Genomic DNA, 25,011 nt, shown 5'->3' with positions numbered 1-25,011 from the left:
TAAAAACTCGTGTCCATGATTCTGGCCACAGAGTCGACAGAGAATGTTAATTTATGAATTTATCATATGTACACGGAGATGAAAGCGTGCAGTATCTGCTGGTCTTGGAGCGCCGCCACATAAAGATGTACCGTCCTGTTTTCCGGTCCTGCCTTTGAGGAATTTCCGAGCTCCGAGGCACGTTTTGGTCCCACATCTGATCCCTTCGTGAAATATGGCCGAGCTGAGCTCAGCTGACAGAGGCGTGCTCCGCCGGTGCGAAGTGACCGGGCACTGCTGGGCCGACATGGCGGGAATGTGAGCCGGCGTCTATCTGACAGCTGCCACCGACGCTCAGGCTGCACTTTGTCTCAGCGGACGTGATGAACTCGGTGCCGCGATCTATCCTTTCATCATATCTCTTTTATTTGACACTTTCATTGTCTCTGATACGATTCCTTTCCTCTGTGTTTCCTGTTCGTGGTTAATGCCGAGTCCATCTCTCTTTGTCTTTCTGTAAGACAAAGACTCTTTCAGTCATCTGCAAATGTAATATTCAGTCAGAGGAAGACGGAGAGCCGCGGCTTCAGCAGGCCTGCTATGAAAAACTGTCACTGACACCGTTAAGACTTTGAAAACAGAGTGCACATCCTCACTCCGTGTGCCTGTCAGCATTCCTCTGCGTTTTTATGTATATAGGACACGCGCTGTATATGCATGTGCTTGCAGCCACACAGACTCCTCGGAGGCCCGGAACGGTGGAACAGACAGAAGCCTTTTGGTTGCTGAATATTTCATATCTCTATATTGGACTCATTCCACCTGTCTGTACCTTGACCAAGCAGATGAGAGGTGAGATATGGTCTGGCCTATCTATGTCTCTTTAAGGGAATTCAGCAAACTCGTTTTTTGCTCTCTCCCTTTGGCTTCTCCTCTCTTCTTGAAGATGAGTCACTTTCTGTAGCTGCATGTCTAACAACATTTTCCCTGTCGCTTCCAGCCACAGTTCAGATTTCATATTTTCACCGTTAAAAACAGAAATTACGAAATAATAAATGAAGCCATGTGATGATTAACAGGAGAGGACATAAGAGAAAGGAAACTCTGAATATCCAATCTTCGCCTCTTCCTCTAAACAGCCGGATACTTTCCCCGCGGCAGGTAACATGTTTTTATCGTAACAATTTAAGAAGTTTAAAAGCAGAAGTCCTCTTTGATAGAACGGCTGTCGGTGACAATCTGAACGCATTACGTCTTCGCTCTGCCTCGCTCTTTCAGGATTCTGGTGTTATCTCGCCACTGGCGTCTGAGCCTCCTCGTTGTTTCTTTCTTTCAATTTTTCCAGACATTTTCTCTGAAATATTTTCCATTGCTGTAAATGTTTGGAACCGAATTACTGAATAAAATCAAAACTGCCTGCTTGGCTAGACACCGCCAGTGAAACTGGAGGTGAGAAAGTATGTTGCTATTTGTATTTCATAATTGGCTGAACCGACCCATTAAGGTTATGATGGTCATATTAAAATTATGCTCGTTTTGTTTTGCTATTAATTTATGGCGCCATTGCTTTTGCTTCCTGTGCTTCAGCGCTCCTGCGACCGGGAGTTCCACGTGCCTGGCTGCATTTCTGTCATTTTTCTTTCTTCCCCCAGCCTGAAACGACAAGCTTCTCTGTGATTAGTTCTAGTTTGCACAAGTTAGCGCTGCAGACTTTTCAACGTCTGGATTTTATTCATGTAGCGGGGACGCTGTCATCGTGGGTCGGGTTCAGGTTAACCTTTCACTGCCAGTGCTACTCCTGATGGGGAAGGTTGTGAGTCACAAGCCATGGAGATTTTGACAGAATGGGATGAAAACTACCAGAAAACGTGGATGGGAGCGACATGAAAGACTCGGAAATGACTTACATTTGGGAGACGGAGGTGAAAGATGATTCTCATGTGGGAGAATATGAATAACAGTCTAACAGGAAACGTGTGGGTCAAAAAATGTGTGGACGCATTTCCCCTTAAAGCTTTGACAATCATTGGAACAGGGAAAGGATTTTACGAGTTTAGCTTCCATGCATGTGCTTTGTACGTTCTTGGTGAGGAAGTTGGGAAAGTAAACTGTGTTTGTCCTTCACACGCTGAGCAGTAAACCTGCACCCCGTCAAGGGTAGGTTGGTTATATTCATGATTTAAGGGGATATTATGCTAGTTTTGTTCTTCTGAGCCATTTATTGTGCCATAGTCTGCAGTCCTCTACTGCTTCAGTGCCTCTCCTCTAACTCTTCTCCCTCTGGTCTCTGTAAGTGCTGCACTGATTTCAGAGCAGCATTGTCGTCAGACCTCAAAGAGAGATGGATGGACGGCCTTACTTAGAGCCCAGCTAACTGCCTCCCCTTTCTCCTTAACCAGAGAGGAGCAGTTGCTGGAAGGAGAATGGATTTTCATCTCTTCGCTGGCTGATGGCAGTCGAATAGATATCAAGGGTGATTCTGCAAGGGGAAAGGAATGGGGCTGAGAGCAGCACAGATGGGGGGGGGGGCTGGGTAAATCAGATCAAGGAGTGGAGAGTAGAGCAAAAAGAATGAGTAAGGGATTGAGAGATCATAGGAAGAAGGCAAACTTTGAGGATGGAAAGGGAGAAACAGTTCAGGGGATCAGAAGCACAGAGTCATAAGGGTGAATATAGAAAAGAAGCAGAGTGATGGGGAGAGGGGACAGAAATAGTCTGGTTATAGGAGGAGGAGATGCAGCAGCGGTAATCACGTAGGAAATTGAGAAAAGAAGAGGGTGAGGGTAGATGAAAGCCGTGAGAATGGAGGCCGGCGCAGGGAAAGGAAGGAGCATCTTTTTTTTTGCGGAGCTTGGTCGGCCCGGTGTGACAAATGGACTGAGAGCACCACGGGCGTCTCCTGCGTCACGCAGCTGTCGCTGGCCTCTTCGGCGGGCTTGTGACCAGGCTGTAACTCTGCCACGGCGACGTAAACCACCTGCCTCGTATCCTCCTGATCTTTTCTTTTCACACATCACAGAGGAGCTGTCCTTCTACTTTCCTCACGCAAGCATCCACGTCTTTACTTTGCTTCTTTCAGATTAGTCCATCTGTCATGAAAGTCAATGAAATGAGGATAATGTCTCTCACAGCATCACTGAAGGAATTTCTTTCTGCAGTGTCAGGAGCGTGAGACCAGTTTCTTAATGGGAAACGGTGAGGAAGTTGAGCGTAGCTCAGGATATTGACTTGTGGTTATGTATGGCTCTCTGTGCATTTATTAGAAACAAAATCCCTCCTCCACACACACACACACACACACACACACACACACACACACACACACACACACACGCACGCACCCCAAATATTAGTATGTAGAGACATGCTGTTGCTCTAAACCCACTTTGATCAAAGCAGACTTTGGAAGCACAGCATTTAATTGAGACGGTGTGTTGTGGGAGGGACACTTTGATGAAATAGATGAGGTCAGAGAAATATCTGGATTCAATTATTCACGTGTGTGTGTGTGTGTGTGTGTGTGTGTGTGTGTGTGTGTGTGTGTACAGGGCATGTGTGCTAAGGCAAGTCTATTAATCTATAGGCTCTATTTTCTCTTGTGCAGGCACTTTGTTGTTGCTCTCTAATCTCTCTCATACAAACTAACATACAGCACAAACACTGGGATGGTGAAGCTGTGATCTGTACACATGCAGCAGTTTCGAGGCTCTAATGCAGCAGTGGGCAATTTCCCAGGGGGCCACACTGCTGTGAAAATAATTGCCCATCCCTGCTCTTATAAATGCATGCACAAACATCATATACATTTTAATTTAATAAAATACTGTCTGTGACTTCATGTTGATTTTAGCAGACCTTCTCTTGCTCATGTGATTGAAAAGATGCAACCATCACGTAGCAGTAATATTGACATGACATGAATATTGACAGGGGCGTCTGCTGCGCAGTGAATAATACCCATAGTGTCAGTACATTCATCAGTTATTAAATAATTCTGACACAACTCCAGCATGGAATGAAATAAATGTATTTTTCATTCCGTCCTGGAGACACAGACTTTTCAGTCCGTTTCTGTCTTTAAAGCAATTTTGGTCCATAAAACAAGCAAACAGTCACAATGTGGCAGGCAATCTGTGATAATACGATGATTAACTTAATGATAAATCTGCAAAATCACTTTGTTGCCATCTACACGTGCAGACTAACCATTACCTACTCACATTCCAGCCACAATCTCAGAGATATTAAACGGAAATTCAGGAATTCCTCTACAAACTGTGATGTGAGGATTTAACTGCAAAATGACAAACACGCTCAGCAGCCTTTCTTTCACATAGGAATACAAGCAGTTCGGTCAACTCTACTGCAAAGAGCCACGTCGCAGACTGTCAGCAATCTGTCTCCATTTAAAAGTTAGACAGCATTTATTTGAAAACCTCCAGCCTGTCTGAGAAGACTGCAGTCAGTCTGAGACAGGCTGCCTCCCACCAGGCGAGCAGAGGAATCGCCCCGAGGTCAGAAGCGGTCGCAGGGAGGTTTCCTTCTTTTTTCTTACCAGCTAGGGTCACAGGAGAGCTGGAGCCGATCCCAGCAGATGCTGACAGAGACGCGAGGTTCACCCTGGAGTCCTCGCAAGTCCATCACAGGATTATTTATTAAGTACTAAATAAAAATATTTGGGCTGCTGATGCACAGAATGCTCTTCCTGGCCTCAGAGGAAATTTACATGACTTGCCATAATTAAGGTTGCCGTGACTACACGTGTTGATATTGTATTCCACCTTTTAATAAGCCCTTAATGGCTTCTTCAGCTTATTTGCTTTAGTGTGCCATGTGAGAACTGCGTTTGTACCTCTGGTCTCTAAAACTGCACATATAAGTTGTGCAAAGTGTCTGCACTTACAGTTCTGCTTGCAGGAACACCGTCATTAATATCTGCGGGCGAGCAGTTGTGTGCCCTCCAATTTAGAAGGCTCTTCACAGTGGACGTCTCAGCAAGCGTGACAAACTGCAGCTGGATTTATGCTGGATTTACTTTTAATGATGTTTGAGCAGAACATACTCTGTTGACAGAAACCCCCAAACTACCTCTGAAATGCTCGTGTGTGTGTGTGTGTGTGTGTGTGTGTGTGTGTGTGTGTGTGTGTGTGTGTGTGAGGGAGATGAGAATGTGTGAACACGCGTGTGACAGGTAATATAAGCCACTTCTGTAAACAGTGTAATGAGTCAGATTTGATTAAAGTGTCGACAGACGCCACATATGTCAGATCCACTTGCGACAGGCTCTCGCAACGCGTCGATTGGTCGGCTTCAGTTTTTCCAGGTCGTAACCTTTGCTGACAGGCCAATCGGTTACAGCATAAACACGGGCTAAATGGTATGTCAGTACGCCAGCTTGGGTCTTTTAATTTACCGTGAGGGCATCTTAATTCTAAAAGAAAGATTCTCGTATCCACATCATTTTTGGGGTCCTGCGAAATCTTCGGAAGAGCCTCCGGCAGCAGTAATCTCAACACTGCCTCATTTTACTTTGTTGTTTGCAAGCCTTTTGAGGATAGAGTCAAATTGTGTTTGTGCAGACACCTCATCAGCTAAAGTCAACTCTGTTAAACTAGTCATCAGACAGGATTCGGAGGCGATGTGTGGGTGTTTGTGGGGCCGGAGCCGCCAAGACGTCAGATTCCCTTCTTGTTCCGTTACAGCACTTTTCTCACATCTGTTTTCCCTCTGCTGATAATAACGGAGTCGGTTTTCCAACAAACGCCTGCATCCAAATTGACACACAAACAATCAGAGTCGCACATTCGGCACCCGTTTTTGCTGTGAACTCACTCAGCCGTAATGACATAGCTAGTGTTGCCACAGCGTAGCTACAGATGGAAGCAATTATGGTGCTGTGAAAATATTTCCTGAAGAAAGGCAGTGTTTTGACTGGTGGAACAGCGGGATGCAGTCACTCAGTAATTGAGGTCCGCTAAAACATCAATGAGGCGAAGGCAGATTGGAGATCCCTTGTTGTGGCGTCATGTTCGAGTGGATGACGATCACCGCAGAGCTAGGACGGGCTCGTGCTTTTTGTCTGGCTGCTTGGAACGCTGTGACGAGCTTTGTTTAGGAAGGAAAACGTGTTGCCAAATTTACAGCCGCGGCCTCATTTCATTCCATCCTAATTATTGCACTTTGGAGGGGGCCTCGGCTGAGGTTTGGGCAGCGGGGCTGATAAAGCCAACAGAGTTCTTTGTATTTAAACGGCAGCCGGTTAAAACACAGGATCTTAAGTTTGCTGATGATAAATGTGTTGCCCTGCAGTCTGAACCCATCCAGAGGCAGAGAAAGACAGAGATGATGCTATCCCCTTTCAGAGGCAAGGCAGAGAGCTTTCAGAAACCTTCATACCACCTTCCTCAAATCCTAACTCTCTTCTGTCACTCCTGCAAGTCGCACACAAGGGCAGGGAGCGAGAGTGAGGGGAAGCGGAGATGGAGGAAGCGCAGCGCGTAACTGCGCATCCCCAGACACCAGCTTGCGCTCTAGCTCTCACATCTTTCCCACCCCGAGGAGCTTCTGAGAGGCTTGAAGAACAGAGCCAATCCCCTCGGTGAATACTGAGGTTTAGGCTGATGAAATACGAGGACCTCACACCATTTACCAACTAACATGTGTAAGTGTGTGTTTGGGTGGTGAAATATTGTCTGGTGTGTGTTGTTTTTCAGTGTGGATTTTTTTTTAAAGAGCTCTAAGAAGATAAGAATAGTAGCTTCAGCCTTTAGAAAGCTCGGCGAGGTGCAAGGACTCCTGAAGGTTTTCGGCTCTTTCATCTGACTTCTTCCTCCGAGTCCTCTTGGCTCGCATCGCATCTCGCTCTCCATAGCAGGTTCCTCACAGAGAGCACTAAAAAACACATGGGAACCCTCTGAACCCTCAGAGAGCCTCAGATCTGGGCTGATTGATGTTTTCTGTGTGTGTGTGTGTGTGTGTGTGTGTGTGTGTGTGTGTGTGTGTGTGTAGCCTTATGACCGTCACATATGTAAATCAAAAGCATTTATTGGAGGGAAAAAATGTCGCATATATTGTAATTAAAATATGGTATTACAACATAGTGTCTGCAGAATATTTCAGTGGCCTTCGATCGGTACTATGTATACACAGCGTGAACGTTTCCGATGTTATGTTTGTGTTTTTCTTGGATTTGTCAAAATCAGACGAATCCATGAATCCTCCCTTAGTTATGCTGCAATAGGTGTAGGCTGCTTGGGGATTCCCATGATGCACCAGGTGTTTCTTCTTCACTCACTGTGTTTATACACCTCTCTGTGTTGAATCATTAGTTATTATTAATCTCTGGCTCTCTTCCACAGTGTGTATTATTGTTGGGTCTTTATCTTATAATACACAGGACGTCCATGATTTGAGAATTTGGCGCGATCTAAATAAAATAAGCTCCACTTGATGGTGTTACTACATTGTCAGCCAGAGCTGATCAGCAGACTTCGTCCCTCTATTGTTTTTGTTCTTGCAGTGCAAGAAAAACTGTGATTTTTTTCTCCCAAGCTTCAATCGTTATTTGCTAATGAATAATTAAAGGCCTCCTATGAATCAGTAAATCCTAAAATAGTCCCTTTTAAGTGATCATTTGTTTTAAATGTTTATTAAGCACAAAAAAAGTTTGGGGAAAAAAACCTGTGCCCCGTTTAAAAATCTCGACTCTATGAATAATTAAATATTTTCATGAAAATATTTAAACTTTACAGAAGTCAAATGAACACGTGCAGGCTTCCACATCGCTCCTCGTCTCAGATGAATGTCGGATCCAGCCGGGCTTCCTTTTTTATGTCACGCAGTCATCTTGTACATGTAAGTGTTAAAGTCAGATCCTAGGTGAGCTCAAAGAAACTTTCCTCCTTCGGAAGATGAAAGTAAAAACTGCTTTCTGGTGTCAAACTCTGCACGTGTGTCATTCTGCACACTGAAGCTCAAACATCTGACACAAAGAAGTGAAAGGAAAGCACTGTTTTTGAGGAGAGAGGGACTGATTTCCAGAAAAAAATACATTTTTCAAGCAAATGTTCAAAGGCTTTAATGTCTGATAATAATGCTGTAACCTTTTTCTTTTTACTAATCCAAAGTTTGAGGCCACAACCTTGATAAACTGTAACTGTGGGGCACAAATAAAATCGTTAGGTGCTTGATTGCAAAGATTCAATCAAATAAAACAACGTGATGAACAGTCTGACAAAGAAAAAAGAAATATTTAATATTTCTTTTAACTGATTGTAGTGCGCTTAATGAGATCAACTGTAGTGCAGTTAAATTGCCTCGAATGTTTCGTCAGTGGAATAAAACAAAAACAATGCTTTTGTGCTTTAGTTGCAGTAAAATAAGAGCATACTGAGTACTTCTACTTTTACTTTGATTACATTTTGTGCCTTATATTTAGGTACAGACCCTTTAGCGTGCACATTTACTTGAGAATGAGTGTGGGGCGATGGTTTGTGATGGTGAGCGTCCTGGTTTGCATGAGCCGGGTGCCAGCCTCAAACAGAGGTGATACATTTGTATGAACAGCAAAATATAGATGGGGTGTGAGGTGACCCTACGCTTTGCACAAGAGCACACGAGCGTACGCTCCACTTTGTCTCCGTCTGCTGAAATAAACAGCGGGCTGCGTGCTGTTTGAGGAATCTGAACTGGCCCGGGGCGCTGAGTAATACGGGTCCGGCGCCGCGTCCTGAAAGTCCTGCAGTGTGACAACCAGAGTGCTGTAACTACTCTGCTCTCACAGCTCTGGGGATTGTTTTTGTGTCACTCTGACGAAAATCGACCATGGTGAGTCCCCTACATCAAACAACACTTTCCCTCCTTTCTGAAACACATCAATAACACTGCTGTGTTTTTTTCACGCTCCCCTAGCACCCCGTTTTTACTTTCACTTCATTGGTGTTTCTCTTCCCTCTGACACTCGCACACCTCTTCTTTGTCACATCTCTCGGCCTCCATTCCTCTTTCCGTCCTTCCTCTACTCACTGTCCGTCACCCTCTTCCTATCTTGTTAACCCCGGAGTTTGTTGCGGCACTCCGGTATTGATCAGTCGAAAGTCTCTGTAGTCCGGGGTCCTGACAGGCGCCGTGATTCTGAGTGATCATTCAGCTCTGGAAGTATCCTGGCGGTGTCCATTTGCGGTGCCGTGGGCCTGTGTCATGGCCGAGACATTTCATTAAAGGCCACCTGTAAATTAACACAAGAGACGAGCGGCTGCACGTATACGGAGAAAGCAGCTTTTGTCAGCCGCCTGCCTTGACGTGAGGCCTGATGGTTTAATCATTTTGTTAAACCTTCATAAATTTGTATGTGGAAAGATTCCAACACTTCAGCTCTGGTGGTGTTAACATAAGAAAAACAATGTGGCGTGTGTTTTCAGCTGGTGGGTATATAGCACACACAGACGTGATATATGGACGTAGCATGTGAGAAAGATTAAGTTGAATTGCCTGCTTCATGATTTAGGAATGAGAGACGTGAACCCTCTGGGCAGATTGTTAGACTAATTCTGTGCGGACCTGCTCTCCAATTTATTGCCTGCGACAAGTTTGTGAATATTTATTATTGCTCTCGATAGTGCATGTTTGGCTTTGCACCTAAAATGAGAATATCAATTACCAAACGAAAGCACAGCCAGCGCTGTATAGCACCCCTATATAGAGGGAAATAGTAAAAAGCTACATCCTACTGAGGAAAACACGCATGCATGTTTGCACACGTGCACTCTCGTGCACACGAGAAGCTCTACAAAACAATTTATTTCACCACAGTGTCCGCCACAGCCCAGTTGCTTTGTTTGGATTGGATGCAGCTGAAACTGCTAACAGATTCTCTCTTGTTAAACTGCCTTTCACTAAAAGGTTGACCAGATTTGGAGAACAAGGTCTGCTGATCTAATCGAATAAAGAATGAGGAATAGCAACATGTGTGCGTAGGCTGTGAAAAAAACATTTATGAGAATGGAAAAGAAAAAAACTCCTGTAGCATTTGATTACACGGCACCCCCCCCCCGATGATTTTAACACACGTTGTTGCCCAAAGCAACTCCAGACTTACCTCATTTACCCCTAGCAGAGTTTTCTATAAGCACAAAGAAGGAAGCCAAATGAGGGTGAGTTAAAAACGTAGATACATGGGATAGAAATAGCGGGATGGAAAAGTGGAATATATAGGCAGCAAGGTCTGTAATTATGCAGTCATCACTGAAAGCCTTGACTCTAAATCAGCCAAAAGCCTGATGTGCCCTCGCTAATAAACCCAGAATCTATTAACAGTGTGTTTTTTGGTGGAGATTTTATGGAATTTTAATTACAAACACATGGGTGGTGTGCATAAATGTTTTAACATATTGATCAGCCGAGTGAGCGTCTCAGCGGCCCTCGGGAGCCAAGGTTGGGGTTTTTATTTCTTTATCTTTTTTGTGCGAGAGAGTTGTGCACAAGTCCCCAGCAGCTTTCTTTAAGCCGCGCTCTGAAAACGCTGTCAGGGACAGACTGTAAATGGTTTTACAGTCATCCCGAGAGTAAACAGGGTTTATGAGCAAGCAAGGTTTAGTCCAAGTAAGGAGCTGGGCTTCTTTTTAAAGCCTTTCGATTCTTTCCCAGTTTGCTGCCTGGCTTGAACACACATTGGTGTTAGTTTCACAGCTCACAGCATGAGGTGCACTGCGTTTGTGTGCGTGAAACAGAAGTAGAGGAGGTAGTGGAGGTAATGGGTAAGTTATGTAGTGTATCTGTTAAGAGAAAAGTAAAAGGAGTAAGACGGCAGGAAGGAGTACGTGCTAAAAACAAGAAACGAAACAGCGCCTGCAGTCTCTTCAACAGAGGAGAAGGAGACGAGGATAATGAGCAAAATCACTGAGCCATGGATGCAGGCACAGCGCGCACTTACTTATTAACTCACACATATTCATACATCTATACACACTTATTCACACTACAGCGCACGTGCTTTGCCACGTGAAATCCCACCGTCACTGCGTGCATAAACACATTAACATTATGCATAAAAATGGTGGATTCCAGAGATGAAAGCCCCTCAGATCACCGGCTGTACGCTGACACAGTCGTAACCTATCAAGCTCAGAAGTGTGCGCTCGTGGCATCGACAGGTCCACCGGGAAGCTGTGAAGTCTCTTTGTTCTGTTTTGATGTGCTGTATTTCTAAAACATGGATTCTGGCTCTCAAACCGCATAAAAGTTCCCCTGCTTGCCTTTTGATTAAGGAACCTATCGAACTGTAGCAACCTCAAATAGTTTGCAAATTAATTTGTTAGCATCTAAAATGGCTAACGATTTGAGTCATGATGCTGGCAGGAACACCAAAAACTTAACACTTCATAGTTTTATTCAAAACCTAAAACTAAATTTTCAGTCTGGTTTGTTTTAGCAAACATTTCAATTTCATTTCTGTGATACGAAGAATGCGCACACGCCCCGGCTAGCACCCCATCCTCACTAGCTGCGTGTGCTACATCTAACAGATGTAAGTAGTTAAAACAGCGAGTGAGGTTTCCTTCTGTGTTTTTAGAGGCCATCTGAATCAAATCATATCTTAAAAAACTCATTTCAGCTGCTCGAATCGTGTTTTTCTTTCTTCCTCAATCGTCAAACTCCATTCAGAAGTCCAGCGTAACAAACTGCTATAAAAACAACAGCGTTTTTTTTTCTTTGTTGAGTGCAAAGGCGCGTGGGAATGTTATCCGGTCGTTAAGTGATGACGCGACGAATCCTACTTCCAGGCCTAAAGTAGTCTGCGTTTAATATGGCTTTTGTGTTGTTAACATGTTTAATGTTTTGTATTTTCTTTTATTTAATCTCAAAAAGCTCCTAAAACAGTCAGTGATCACTGTTGACCTCCCTCGGCTTTTATTACCGCTAATCATTTATTTAAGCTCAGTTTTTAAAACCTTAGGATGTAACTACAGCCCAGCCCATGCAGCAGTATATGAATGACTAACCTCGTATTGTGGATGGATTATCTCAGTTGTTCTCCTGGCTGAAGTTCGGTCCTTTTACAGCATCCTGCCATGTGATTACATTTGTTCCTGACCACCGAGAACACTCACGTCAACTTTTATCGAGTGGAAAAAAAGTTAGCTTGTTTATATTATGCTAACATAGCTGTGTTGCTAATGGTCACGTAGCACATCATTATATACCAGCTAGCCAAACTTCAGTAACCCTACAAACGTCACTGCTGTTTAGTTTTCTGTCTTCATTTATGTTGGAAGTGATAACAGAGCTGTACGTTTTAATTTGTTTCCAAAACCCCGCAGTCAGGACATGCTATATTGTATTTAGATAGAAGCTAGCGAGCTAACTTCCTGCTAACTTCTAACTCCGTTAAATGTCATAAATTCCGTTTTCATGGATGCCTGGATGTTAAACTCAATTGTTACACCTGGTAGAGCAGAACGCTGATCATTTTATTAAAGATGAAAGACTTTAGACAGTTTTTCAACTCTCAGTAATGCTATAGTGATCGTTTGATATATGGACCTGCAGCGGAGTTTAGGTCCAGACAGGCTAGTGATGTCAGACTTAACGACCGGATAGAGACGGACAGATTTACATCCCCGGTCTCCAAAAAACCCAGTTTCAACATCGCTGAAAGGTGTTTTATTTTGTTAAATAATAACTACGGGAAATAAAGATCACAGTGATTTAGTGATCATTAAAATGTGTTCAGAATTTGCAAACTGATGATGATTCAGTTCATAAATCACGGCACGCTGCTATCAGACTACGGCACAGAAATAAGAACAAATCAGTGGCGTAAGAACAGTCAGCTGCTTAGACTCGTGTAAACTGCCTTTAAAACACATGTTGTGTAGATCACAGGACACCGACGGGAGCTGTGGCTGTAGATAACAGTGGGCACGCTGCAAGATAACAGTTTAACGCCAGTAAATCTTTCAGCGATTGTCTGAACTCGTGTTTTTCTGGAGGTCACTGCCGTGTTCCCAGTTTTTGCAGTCATTACAGTATCATCATAACCTACAGAAACCACGGCCAAATCTGCCAGAACAATAAGACTCAGTACATGTGATAAACAGGGATTATGCCTTGGCTGCACTTCTCTAATCATAATCATCATCACCGATGGTGGGTCGAAAATAATTTTCCTTCCCTTCGTCTCATTCACACACGTTCACAAAGGCCTTTGTTGAAAGCGGCGCCAAACTGCGATTCTGGAGCGAGCAGATACCGAGTCTTCTGCCAGAGCTCTAATCAAGGCAAATGTTGAACAACTGGCACGGCTAGCAGGGCTTTTCAATAATTTCCTTTACTCGCTTTCTAAATGCGGGGAGGTAGAAATGAGAGCGGAGGACAAGTACGAGCGATTATTGGTAGGCACAGAAATTTAGCGTAACCGCGCCTGTCACACTGCAGAAGTAACAGAAACTTTGACACTCGAATATAAAATGAGATTTTACTGGAGCAACCTTGATTTGAAAGTATGTGAATAAAAGTTTCCTTACTTCTCTTTTGAGTTCGAAGCTATTACTCCCATCATGCCGCCACCCCCGGTGATCAAAGGAGCGGTGGGTAGGAGAGAGAAATTGAGAAAGGATTAACGACTAACAAGCGGATAGGAGGGAGGGCAGGACGGCGCTGCGCGAAGGAACGGATGACTGCGGGTTAGAGACAAAGACAGCGAAATACCAGAGAAACTCTGATTTTCTTTGTGCTTTTGATTTTGACAGTTAGGCAGTATAAAAGTATTTTTGAGCAAATATCTTATCAGTGTTGCTTTCAACAACAGGGAACAACATCTCTCTGCTCTCTCTCCTCTGCGCTCCCTCCTCGGTCGTATTTCGTTTTTGTGGTCACCTCTTTAATCCCCTCTCCTTTTTTTTTTTTATTAGCCTTGTCCTCCCTCTCATCTTCGCCCCCTCTTTTGTCTCATGTCCTCTCTTCTCCTCCCACTTTCTTTCCTTTTTTTCCCCTTTTTTAGCATACATACTGTAAAAATCACTCTCCTCTCCCTTCTTCTCATTGTTACGCTGTAATTGGAGCTGGAAGCCCGGAGACAAGCAGCTCAGTGTTCGTCAGGCTGACAGGCAGGCCTGTTGGCTTCTATTAAGGTTTAATAAGTGAGCAGGATTGGAGAAGAGAAGGAGCCGAGATGAGGAAGGAGCGCGCGAGCAGTAGTTTCTGCTGTCACCCCAAGGATGCGGGGAAACCTGCCTGCTGTCACAAAAACGCACACTTCCCAATCGCTCTGCTTTCTGCGTGCTCTCTTTATCATCGTAATCCTTTTCCAACTTATTCCCACTGGCTGAAGATTTCCTCTCGATGTCAAGCATCCAAGAAAGACATAAGTGGGGGATAAAAGAAGCTGGCAAAAAACAATTAACATATCTAAGTGTCCATGTCAAAGAGAGAGAGAGCAAGAGAGTTGGGGTGCCGTGATTGCTGTGACACACACACACACTCGTACAGCAATAATAAACACACTTGTCAGAAACGTGCCCCTGCATGAAGCTGACAGCAGCATTATTGCAGCCATGCAGAATTTAATCTAAAGTGTCACACAGCAAGCCTGGACCACAGCCGAGGTACACGTTAAAGAAGCATCTGAAACCTCTGCATCCGAGTGCGCTGCGAACAATTCCAGATGTTGTGAGCGTGGGAGAGGAGATTTGTGGCGGTTATTGGCTCGTTCTGAATTTTTCTGCGGTCGCAGAACTTCATTTTCGTTTACAAACTCATCAGGACTCGAGGGATTATTAAAGAAAAATCCAACCCTAGATACGTGCAATACCTGACTTTTCAAACTCCTCAAGCCTCTGTGTGTGTGTGTAGGAGTAGAGCAGAGGGAATATGGTAGTAACTTCCTGCCTCTGTGTCGCATCTGTGCCTCAAAAATGTCTATTTTCCTGAAGAGAGGAATAATAATGTAACTAAAGCTGACAAGCTCTCCGAGCTGAATATCAGCCAAAAACATGGAAATAAATACAGCAATAATCAGCCTGTGTTTAGGCTGCGCGACCAAAGATGCCAACAATATGTTCAAGGAGAGAAGAAGTCCCAGTGAACAAACGCCAAATTCAGTCCAAACATGGAAGAGCATGGGTGCTTAAATGAATACACAAAGACTGTGCTGGTTAGCCTGCGTAACCACGAGCTGGCTGTGTTTTGATATGCTCTGAGATCTCAATTATGAGCTGCCATCTGTGTTCAGAGCAATTTTGAGATATTAGGCAATCAACTTTTTACATCCCATTGGGCAAAATCCTAAATAAGCCTAAATACACGGTCAAATAAACACTTTCCAATGCATAGCATGAACCACATGTGAAGACCTGCTGCAGGAGAACAAACTTATTCTTTTTTCCATACGTGTTAATATTCAGAGGCTGTGATGAAGTGATTGGGGAACAAAATGGGAACGTGGGGAGGAGGGATTGTTGAATCAACCAAAAGCAGAAATGAAAGACAAATACAGATCGCATTACGCTCTAAGGCTGACACGATCCCGCTGATCTCGGCTTATTGAGGAACATTTGTGTGATGCTGAACCGAACTGAACTGTGTGTGTGTCACATAATTAGCAGGCTGTAACTAAAGCCTGTGTCCACGTGTTTCACTGAGCTCAGCGGATTGGTGATAAAGCACTAATTAATGATGAAAAGGACATTGATTGACCAACAAGGCCACCTGACTAATGGCAGGATTCGATCGATGGAAATTGCAAACTTGTGAGTGTATGAGCTCACATCGATGGCGTCCGCAATCTATTGTCCAAGCTCTAACATTTAATTGTTAGTGACAAGGGATGGATGAATGATTAAGTGCAGTTGTACCCATTGTCACCTCAGCTCTGTGGGATGCAGTCATGCTTTAAGGCAGAGACGTCAAACTCGTTTTACATCGTAGGCCACACGCAGCCCGCTCAATGAAACTCCCATTTCAAAAAACATTTCTATCATTTAATGACAGAATAATCTATTAACCTAATTACTTTGGTGTAGCATGAACGGCCGTGTTCAAAGTCCTTATCAGTAAAAAGAAATGTGTAATACAATTAGAAGTCCAAAATTTATGACTCCCTTCACGTTTTCCAAAGCTGTCCAGAGGAGCTTTATTGGAGTCTCTGCTAGGCCAATTCTGGCCCCAGGACCTGATGTTTGACACCCCTGCTTTAAGTAGGATGGGTGGTGTGAGGAGGTGGCAGCTGCTCCAACGCTGCTGGCTGTGGCTAAACCAAGCCTCCTCCTTGAGCCTGGCTCTGCTGGAGGTTTCTTCCTATTAAAAGGGAGTTTTTTCTTCCACTATCGCCAAAGCGCTCGCTCATACGGGGTCGTATGATTGTTGGCACAGACAGACAGAGTGAAGGGCAGGATGGAAATGTGAGCTGTAATTTTCCTGTTATTGGGTCAAAATACGCAAAAATATTTTGTCTGCCTCACATGAGCTTTTTGTTAAATAGCAAATATGGACACATCAAACTAAGACGGAGAGCCTGATAAATATAACAGCTATCAGCATTTCCTCACAAAGGAGAAGAGCTTCAAGTTGGCAGAAAGTTTTTTCCATTGTTAATTCAGTTTTTAATGCTCAGTGATCGTAAAATGTTCTCAAGACGTGGCTGAACCCAAAGAGTTTGAGGATTTTGTTGGCAGAAAAGTAAATAAGCTGCAAGTAAAGTCCAGTGAGTTCCACAAAAGGTCAAAGCCGAAGTATTACAACACCTAACACTGAAATTATCTGAGAAAAACTAAGTGGTTTTTCAATGAATTTATTCCTTGAATGAGAAATTATTAATATTTTTGTTATAAAACACGAAGCCGTTATTTAATTATTATTAAACCCATTTGTCTTCAAATTTGACATTTTTTAATAAAGTTAAACGCAATAAAAACTTTTCATTAAGAGTGTTTCATGGCTACACGATTTCTGGTCGATGATGAAGAACGCAGAATATGCTAATACCTAACAAATTCAAATAACAGCTGTGCTCACTATTACACCCCATTATTCACAGGTTAAATTACCCACATCCTGTAAGCACTGACGCAGCAGCGTGCGCCATACAAAACCGCACAACTTTATGAAGTTACTTCAAGATGAAGCTGCAGATTTGTCTGCTGGAGACGGCGTCCTTGTTTTTATCCAGCCCTTTCACACAGGAAGTAAAAGTCAGGGTGTCGTCTAATATTATTTTTAATTTAATTTGGAGTTTTGTCATTGTCTGCCTGCTTGTTACGGCTTCAGTGATGTTTGCAGGCTAAACTGGTAAATGTTTATTGGATATTTGTGGCATTTATGGGAAATTTCTTGAGGGGAAAGCGTAATTTTTCTTTTTAAACTCAGTTTATTTTGATTGTGGTTTCCTCTTCGGGGCTGTTGATACACCTGCTGTGTGTTTTTCTGATTACAGATGCTTGGTTGTGATCATTAAAAAAAATGTTCTGATGGTAAAGTCGTGGCTTCGTGTTCCTGTCGAGTCCCAGCAGAGAGAGATTGGCTTCAGGGGGGTCCGTATTTACAGTGGATACAATCTGCCCTCGGAAAAGTCTCATTTAAGCTGAAAATAGAGCTTCTGTTTACCTGAACGTTTTACTGCCTGTGCGTGATAAGACACTGGTTCGTGCTTCCCGGCTTGTGGGGCGTGATGTCTCATTTTATATATTGTCGATAGATTTCCTACACAGGTTTTTATATATGTATGCGAGTTGGCCACAGTGTCAGGTTGTCTTGAGCGAAAGACCCAAAGATCAGCTAAATTTGTGAGTCACTGCTGTCGGTGTTGAGTTAAACAGTTTGTGTGTCAGCTCAATGTCCAGTCTACAAATGGCCAGATGTCTCCACGCAGGATTTCTTGGTGCTGCGTTTGGTTGGACAAAAAGTTCAGAATCATTTTTAGGCGAGTAAAGAGTCAAAGTTTTTACCCCTTTTAATCCAGCCGAGAGCGGCGTGGCCGTTCGGCCGCCTCTCACAGCGTCTTAGCTCCCTTTCCCCTGCTTTAATGCCAATGTGTAGCCTAACACCAAACGAGACAAAGCCACGGGCCACTTTAATTAAGCACCAGGCTGTCTCGTGCTGGAGTGTTTGAACCACAACCGGCACCATTAAAAATGAATATCTCTGTTAATAAAAGTATGTTTGTTTAAAAACACAACAGTCCCGTTTTCCTCGTGTTCATTATTCCTCCCGTTCTCTGCCCCGCTTTGTGCTCAACAACTTGTAAGTGAGTAAGTGGCTCCCACTGTCTATTAATGATATCCATTTATTTTCTCTTAGAAAGGATTTATTTTGCTGTCCTTGTGGAGACATTCCTCCCTCTGCTACTACTGGAGCTGTAATTTAACAACTATTACGAGTGTTTGTCTAAGGCCCCAAATGTTCAAGTATGCTTTAGGCCACGATGCTCTCTCCTCTAACACCCTCTTTTTTGCCTTCATCTGCTTCCCTTGGCACGCACGTGCTCTCATTGTATTCATTTGGTGCTTGTCCCAAGAGCTTACGCAGCAAAGAATGACTCCTTTTCTGGCATTTTTCTAATTGATCCATGGCAGCCCAGGCTGTGGTCTTGCTGTTTTCATATCTTCAATAATTCATAAACAGTTCTGTCTGAGGGACTTCATCTCTTGTACTCACTTAAAAAAAAACAAAAAACCCAAGTAACAGAAAGTTGTGTTTCGCAGATGAGCTGTTCTTTATCTATAAACATGATGCCTCGCGTTCACTCGCGCAAGAAATCATCTTGCTGTATGGATGCAACAGAGAAAACGAATGTATGCATACGTTGGGCTAACACTTACAGGGTGTTTCTGTTTCAAAATAGTTTAAAGTCAGACTAGCTACAGCACACATGTAACGTCAACGGCACCTGGACTGTGTAAGAGATTTTCATCGTATGGAAGCTTGAAGTTATTACTCGCCATTAACGACAGAGTTGGCATCTCTCTCTGTAAAGCTAATGTTGTGAAACATGTTAGCTTTGAGAGCTATTCTCAATCAGGAAGACAGTTATTAGAGCTATTAAAATCACCATCCACTTTACATAATGAAGGCAATTAGCCACAGCTACCTTGGCTGGAAAGCATATGACAATTACCACCCACAGAGAGGAGATGGAAAATAGGTCACTCTGTCTGGCCGTTTGCAAACTCCCACGCACTTTGTGCAGGAAATACTGATGCTTTTTGCGTGTTTTCACCAGTTGACTGAAGTTTTTTTTCTTTCTCTCTCTGTTAGGAATTCTGCTCCAAGAGAGTTTCATGGAGGAGCCCGATGGCCTCGTGTCCGTAAACCTCTTAGTGGTGTCTGCTGTTTCAGCTTTTGCAACAGGAGCCGTCCTTTCTGGTCTCACCGTCTGCTGGATCATGAGTCACCGGCACCGCCACTCTCGCGGCTCCGGAGCCGGCGGCGCCCGGCGCAAAGGCGACAAAGAGCAAAGCATGCTGGGACAAGGCCGCAGCGGGTCGGTGATGAGCGTGACGAGAACCAGCGGCGGGGAGCGGCGCTGTTCACAGGCGGACAACCCCTTCGTCACGCCCAACGGCTGGCCTAAAGGAGAGATGGACCCCGGCTTGCTGCCCACGCCCGAGCAGACCCCCCTGCAGCAGAAACGGGGTGTACGTCTCCCGGACACCGAGTGGGACCAGAGTCAGACCTTCCTCACTGCCGTTGGGACTCCCTGCCCTAACAACTCCGTCATCTACCTGAGCTCCAAGTTCCTGCACGGTGGTGGAGGCGGCGGTGGTATGGTCCGGATAGATGACCCAGGAGAGGTGGTGCTGCCTCCACACACAGAACGCCATCGCTACCTGATCCTCGCCACGCAGAGAGGGGAGCACGGTAGCAATCGCCCCACCGGTGCGCTAAGGAACTCAGCAGGAGAATACATCTACCCTGCCACGCCGCAGGACTCCCCCGACCGACGGAGGGTGGTGTCCGCTCCCACTCCCCACATGGACTACGGGGAGCCTCGCTGGAGTCATGAGGCGCTCAACTACAACAGCAACAATGGCGCACCCTATCACCCTCAGCGCCAGGGCCTCATCAGGCCAGACATGCACGGGCCCCGAGGGCTGGGAGAACTGGCTGACTTCAGCCATCTTCTAGGAAAGAGCGTGGGCGAGCGCAACCCCAGTGGCCAGTGAGGCGACGCAGACGAGCCCTGACGCCAACCCCTTCCCTCCAACAGCAAACTGGAATCAAACAACCCTCAGATTCACTGTCCCGGTCCAACCTTACCCTGTCTGTCCTCTCTCACTGTCATTCAATGTTCAGACATCACTCAGCTGACTAAAGAGAGGGACAAAGAGAGAGAGCTGACAAAGAGGAGACAACTCTCTGTACATCTCCGTTCCTCCGTTCGTAATCCGAGGTGCACGCCTCGGCTCTGTTGGTGGATCCAACCGCAGAGCGTGACTTTGACTCCACGGGACGACCGGCGAGCTAAAAAGAGGGGTGCGGAGAACGAAGGCTCTTCATAGAAGGACAGTGTGGAGATTAAAAAAACAAACAAATAAAATGACAATTTGGCTTGCAGCACCAAATGTGAAAGGTCTCCCTCCACCATTCTGTTCACTGTTTTAACACCACGGATCTTCTTTAAGTGTGAAATCACGTTTCTGCTTTGGTTTGTTGATGCCGGTGGCGTCCAGCAGACAACCATGTGCTTTTCTTTGGACTCGAACTGATGTCGCTGTCAAAGGGCCGCGACTCTCAGCCAATCACGCTGTGTGTATGTGCGAATACGTGTGGCCACGACAACCCCAGCCAGCGTCCTGTCTTAACTGTGAAGTACACCTGTATAATGACGATGGTAATAACATTGTTTTCTTTTTATAACCAATCACAGAGAGACAGACGGATTTTTATCAAGTGTCTACTTGAGGCTCTTTGTGTTCACCAATCGGAGGTTTGGATGGTTGGTTGATCGGTGGCTAGTGAGGAGGTCGGACTCGCTCTGTGAAAGTAAAAAAAAGAGCAATAATGAGCAAGATATATATAAGGATAAAGATAAAGCCAATTTAATTTGATATTTTTATATCAGCATTTTCTCAGCAAGGAAAACCGAAGCTTCGAGACGTCGGAAAGGCTCTGGGAAAAAGGAACAGTATCTCCACTCCACCCCCCTCCCTTGCTGCCTCTCAGTATGCCTGGGTCTGTCTGACCTGACCCGAAGCCTCCCCGGGCTCCGCAGTTCATTTGAAGGAGGGAATGTGAGCTCTGACTGTCTGCCCGGCCACTTGGGAGCTCCATTCAGCCTCTTCTGTCCGACACTGAGACTCTTTGTGCCCCAGAGGCGGGAGGAGACTGCGGCAACAAATAACCGTTAAGAGTCAAGGACCTAGCCCACCGACATAGCCCGGCGGAATATCAATGAGGAGGACAGCAGCTCCATCCGTCACGAGAGACACAGCGACTGGGCCCGGGCATCTCTCGCGCCTAACGCACACTAGCGATTCACTGGTTTGCCGGGACAGGGAGGAGCTGAGGGGCTGAAGCTGGGGCTGAGGCCAGAGTAGGGGCACTGCTCGCTGTTCACAATGGTCATCCCTTGTGGCTCTGTCCCTTTCTTGCTCTCAGTGTGTTTCCCAACAATAGCAGGATAAAGAAAACAGACGGGCATGGGTATATTGGGGTGTGGAGTTACTCTTTCACTGCGTTGTCTGATCTTTTGATGTTTCCTATTTTCATCAGCTCTCATCTGTCCTCGATTCAAACGTAGATAGCTTCATCTGGGTCATACGTTCGTAAAGGTGGTGTTTTTATGAGTGTGTGAGTCTCTTAGGGCTTGTATACATGAATGTGTTACTCATATTGAGTGCAACAAAACAGCTTTGATCAACATTACTCTCATTCTCGCCCTGCTTTTCTTTTCTCTGTTGAACCATTAATGGCCGTCTAACACTCACAAATGCATGTTAACAATGTCAGAGCCCTGCGTGGGAGCGCTGTATGCTATAGAATACGTTTAAACCATTATACCGCGCACAAAGAAGCGAGTTAAAATGGACGAGCTAGGTTTTCCGCTTTAAATTATAGATGCTATCAGCATACACAAGACACACATCTTTTGGTCCTGACACCAAACGACCCTTTTTCTATTCAGATCAGTGGTTTTTCCATCAAAGCGGGACGCATGCCCGCCCAGAAACTTTAAGCTACCTTATAGGACCTCCAGGGTTACAACAGCTCGTCATTGGGGCAGTACTCTCTGATGTACTGTCATTGTGCCCTGGAGGTTTGTAGCTTACAGAGACCAGTCCAGCACCTCAGTTTCATACCTTAATGCAGCAGTCCAATAAAACTATTAATCAACACGAATGTCTTTGAACTGTGGAAGAAGCTGCAGCACCTGGAGAGAAACCCACACAGGCACAGGAAGAACAAGCACGCAAGCTAGATCCAAAAAATGCTTTTCATTTCACTTTGATTTAACAGTTTGGTATTTCTTATATTAAACTCCAGAAGAGAAGGTCCTGTGATTAGACCCGAGGAGGTAGACTGCACTTGTGGAGACAGAAAAGCTTTTTCTTTGTACCCACACCTTTCAGCTCTCTCTGCCTTAAAACCTTCGATCGATCTCACTGCAGGGGTCGTCCAGCGTCCAGAGTCTTCCTGCCTTCCTGTGTGGCGTTTGCATGTTCTGACTGTGCCTTACTCCAGGTTCTCTGGCTTTTTCTCAAATGCATATGTTTTAGTTTGACTGGTGATTCTAGTGTGTCTGTGACTGTCTGCCTGTGTGCGTGAGCCCAGCCTCTCACCTGAAGTCAGCTCCATTCTCACGTCTGGCATCGTACATCGTCAGTTTCTGCTGCAGCTTCTTGCATTTTTTCACCTTTTTTCTTTTACAAAATAAGTAATAAACTTAGTTCGAGCGCATAGAAACACATGCAGGCATATTTTGAACAAGAACCGTGTGATCCAAGAAGCGTAAACAGAAGCATAAATCTGACCCGACACTCGATACCACCTGACAGTGTTCAGCTCTGCAGACACATTTCTGTTGAGGTTTAATACCCAGCCCTAACAAATGTACAGCCAGGCTTGACGTAATATATGAGACAGGCCAGTGAAAGAGATTTACGAAGACAAGGACAGAGGAGGAGGTCAAGCAGGCAAACGTGATGTTACTGCATTACCGCCTCGCCACCACATTAAAGCAGTGTATTCTTTACACATTCCACCCTGAAACAGGTCATTAGTACTGAGGATAGGAAGCTCTCCACCAGCCAGGACGCCGCTCGTCTCTCTCCCACCGCCGGGTCTGCGTGTGTGTGCCCACGAGGCCTCTCTGTCTCGCTCGGCGTGCCCAGCGAGGCGTCTCCTCGCTCCGCATCTCCTCCGGTTTTTTCGCTAAACATGCTTGATTAGGCAAAGTACATTCCCGGCCCTCTAATGGCCTGATGAGCCCCTGAGAAGATTACTGCAGACACATCAGCCCTGAGAGGGAGGCGCTGTTCAACCAGCTCCGCTAACCACCAGCAGATCACACACACACACACACACTCGCGTGCAAACGCACAAAAAGGACCTTTAACCAAATTTGGGGCACAATTGAATTAGGATCCGCTCTGACTGGTGTACATGTTACTTTACTGACTGCATAATTTGATTACCTTAGTTCAACATTACACCAGAGCTAAAAAATTCACGTGGACCTCATGAGTGCTCTGTTTATTAAAGCCATCATCCTCCCCTTTCTTTGCATACTTCATGTCATTCCCGTTCCTCCTCACCGAGCAGCTGCACTTCTTCTCCTTTTCTTTAAACCCTTTGATTGTTAGCAGACTCTGCCAGCCCAGCTCTCATTGCACTTGTCACCATTAAAGGTTAGCTGGTTAATTTAATGATTCAGTAACAGAAACAGAAATCAAAGTACCCTCCACTTTATTTCACATTAAATCCTTGATGCGTAACAGTTTTTAGACATTTCCGTAAGCTCTCATGTGGCAAATTGCTTTCTTTTTCCTATAAGGGCTTTTGTTTTGTTTTATTTAAATGTAGCGTATACTGCCTCCAGTCCTGCAAACACACACACACACATTCTTCCTCTTTATCTCTGCTCTGCACGAATCAACACACACATAAAATTTCCATCTCTGTCTTTGTGACCCAGCCAGTCTGTGATTTTATTTATTAAGATGTGTGTGCGCGCACTCGCTGAAGAGACCATACCTTTGTGTGTTGGGGTTGTTTGTGCCGTGTGGCCCAGTCACGTGATGCCCCCCAGCCAGTAACTGCCATTTTGCCCCACGGTGCTCCAGTGCGCTGTCCGTGCTTTATGCCCCAGAAAAGGTCCAGGAAGGAGGCTAACTCGCTTGAAATCCAGCGATGCACGGGGATGTGGTGAAACGAGACTGCACCTCCTCGGCCAACATGCGAGAAGAAAAAGCACAAACGGCAAAAACAAAATCAACGTTTGCATTTTTGTAAAGTTGTAGATGTATCTAGTCGGCGCTGACCATTTTTGTCATGTTTGCTTTTTTCTATTGTTTGTTTCTGTGGTAGATACTTGGTTTTAAGATTTCTATGGAATATTACTGTATATGATTTCAATTCTCTGATGTGCCCGATTTGATGATGACAATGAACCCGATGACTATCATGACGAGCAGTACTGTGAGCAGCACCCAGGTGTTGCGTCCTGTTTGGATCTGAATGTGAATGTGAATCGGAAGAAGAAGAGGAGGCAGAGCGAATTAACCACAAAGACCGAGCTTTGGGAGGAGGCCGTTCTCCTCCAAAGCGAAGGAGTCCTGCAGCTCTCACCGGAGACCGGCCCGAGGCCTCGGGGGCGGGCTGTCATCGGATGACAACACATGTCCCTGCTACGTGTACATAACCTTGATGCTTACATGTAATTTAAGTGCAGTAGCTGCATGACGGCAAAGCCTCCGTGTGTGTACAGAAGTAGCGACGTGTGAATTTGTACAGTACATGCAAGTGTGTGTGCGCTTGTGTCCGCGAAGAAACCTGTCCGTCGTCACGCCAAAAGCAACACGTGCATGCACCCTACGACAA

At 45.0% G+C, this 25,011-nt stretch overlaps 1 protein-coding gene across 1 annotated transcript in view; it reads left to right on the top strand.

The window, feature by feature from the left end:
• Positions 1–22,663, top strand: part of sema6bb (sema domain, transmembrane domain (TM), and cytoplasmic domain, (semaphorin) 6Bb) — a 138,166-nt gene extending 115,503 nt beyond the window's left edge. Inside the window, exon 17 of the mRNA XM_085349046.1 lies at positions 19,228–22,663. Coding sequence (XP_085205172.1) covers positions 19,228–20,135 — 908 coding nt within the window. The 3' untranslated portion in view covers positions 20,136–22,663. The remainder of the gene's footprint in view (positions 1–19,227) is intronic.
• Positions 22,664–25,011: the final 2,348 nt, after the last annotated feature.

The sequence above is a fragment of the Diplotaxodon limnothrissa genome, linkage group LG23 (assembly GCF_057381915.1).
Source record: "Diplotaxodon limnothrissa isolate DT_005_m linkage group LG23, D_limnothrissa_male_GT1.1, whole genome shotgun sequence".
In the NCBI taxonomy this organism is placed as follows: domain Eukaryota; kingdom Metazoa; phylum Chordata; class Actinopteri; order Cichliformes; family Cichlidae; genus Diplotaxodon; species Diplotaxodon limnothrissa.
The sequence above is the reverse complement of the archived record's forward strand: the minus strand, read 5'-3'. Positions and strand labels throughout refer to the sequence as shown.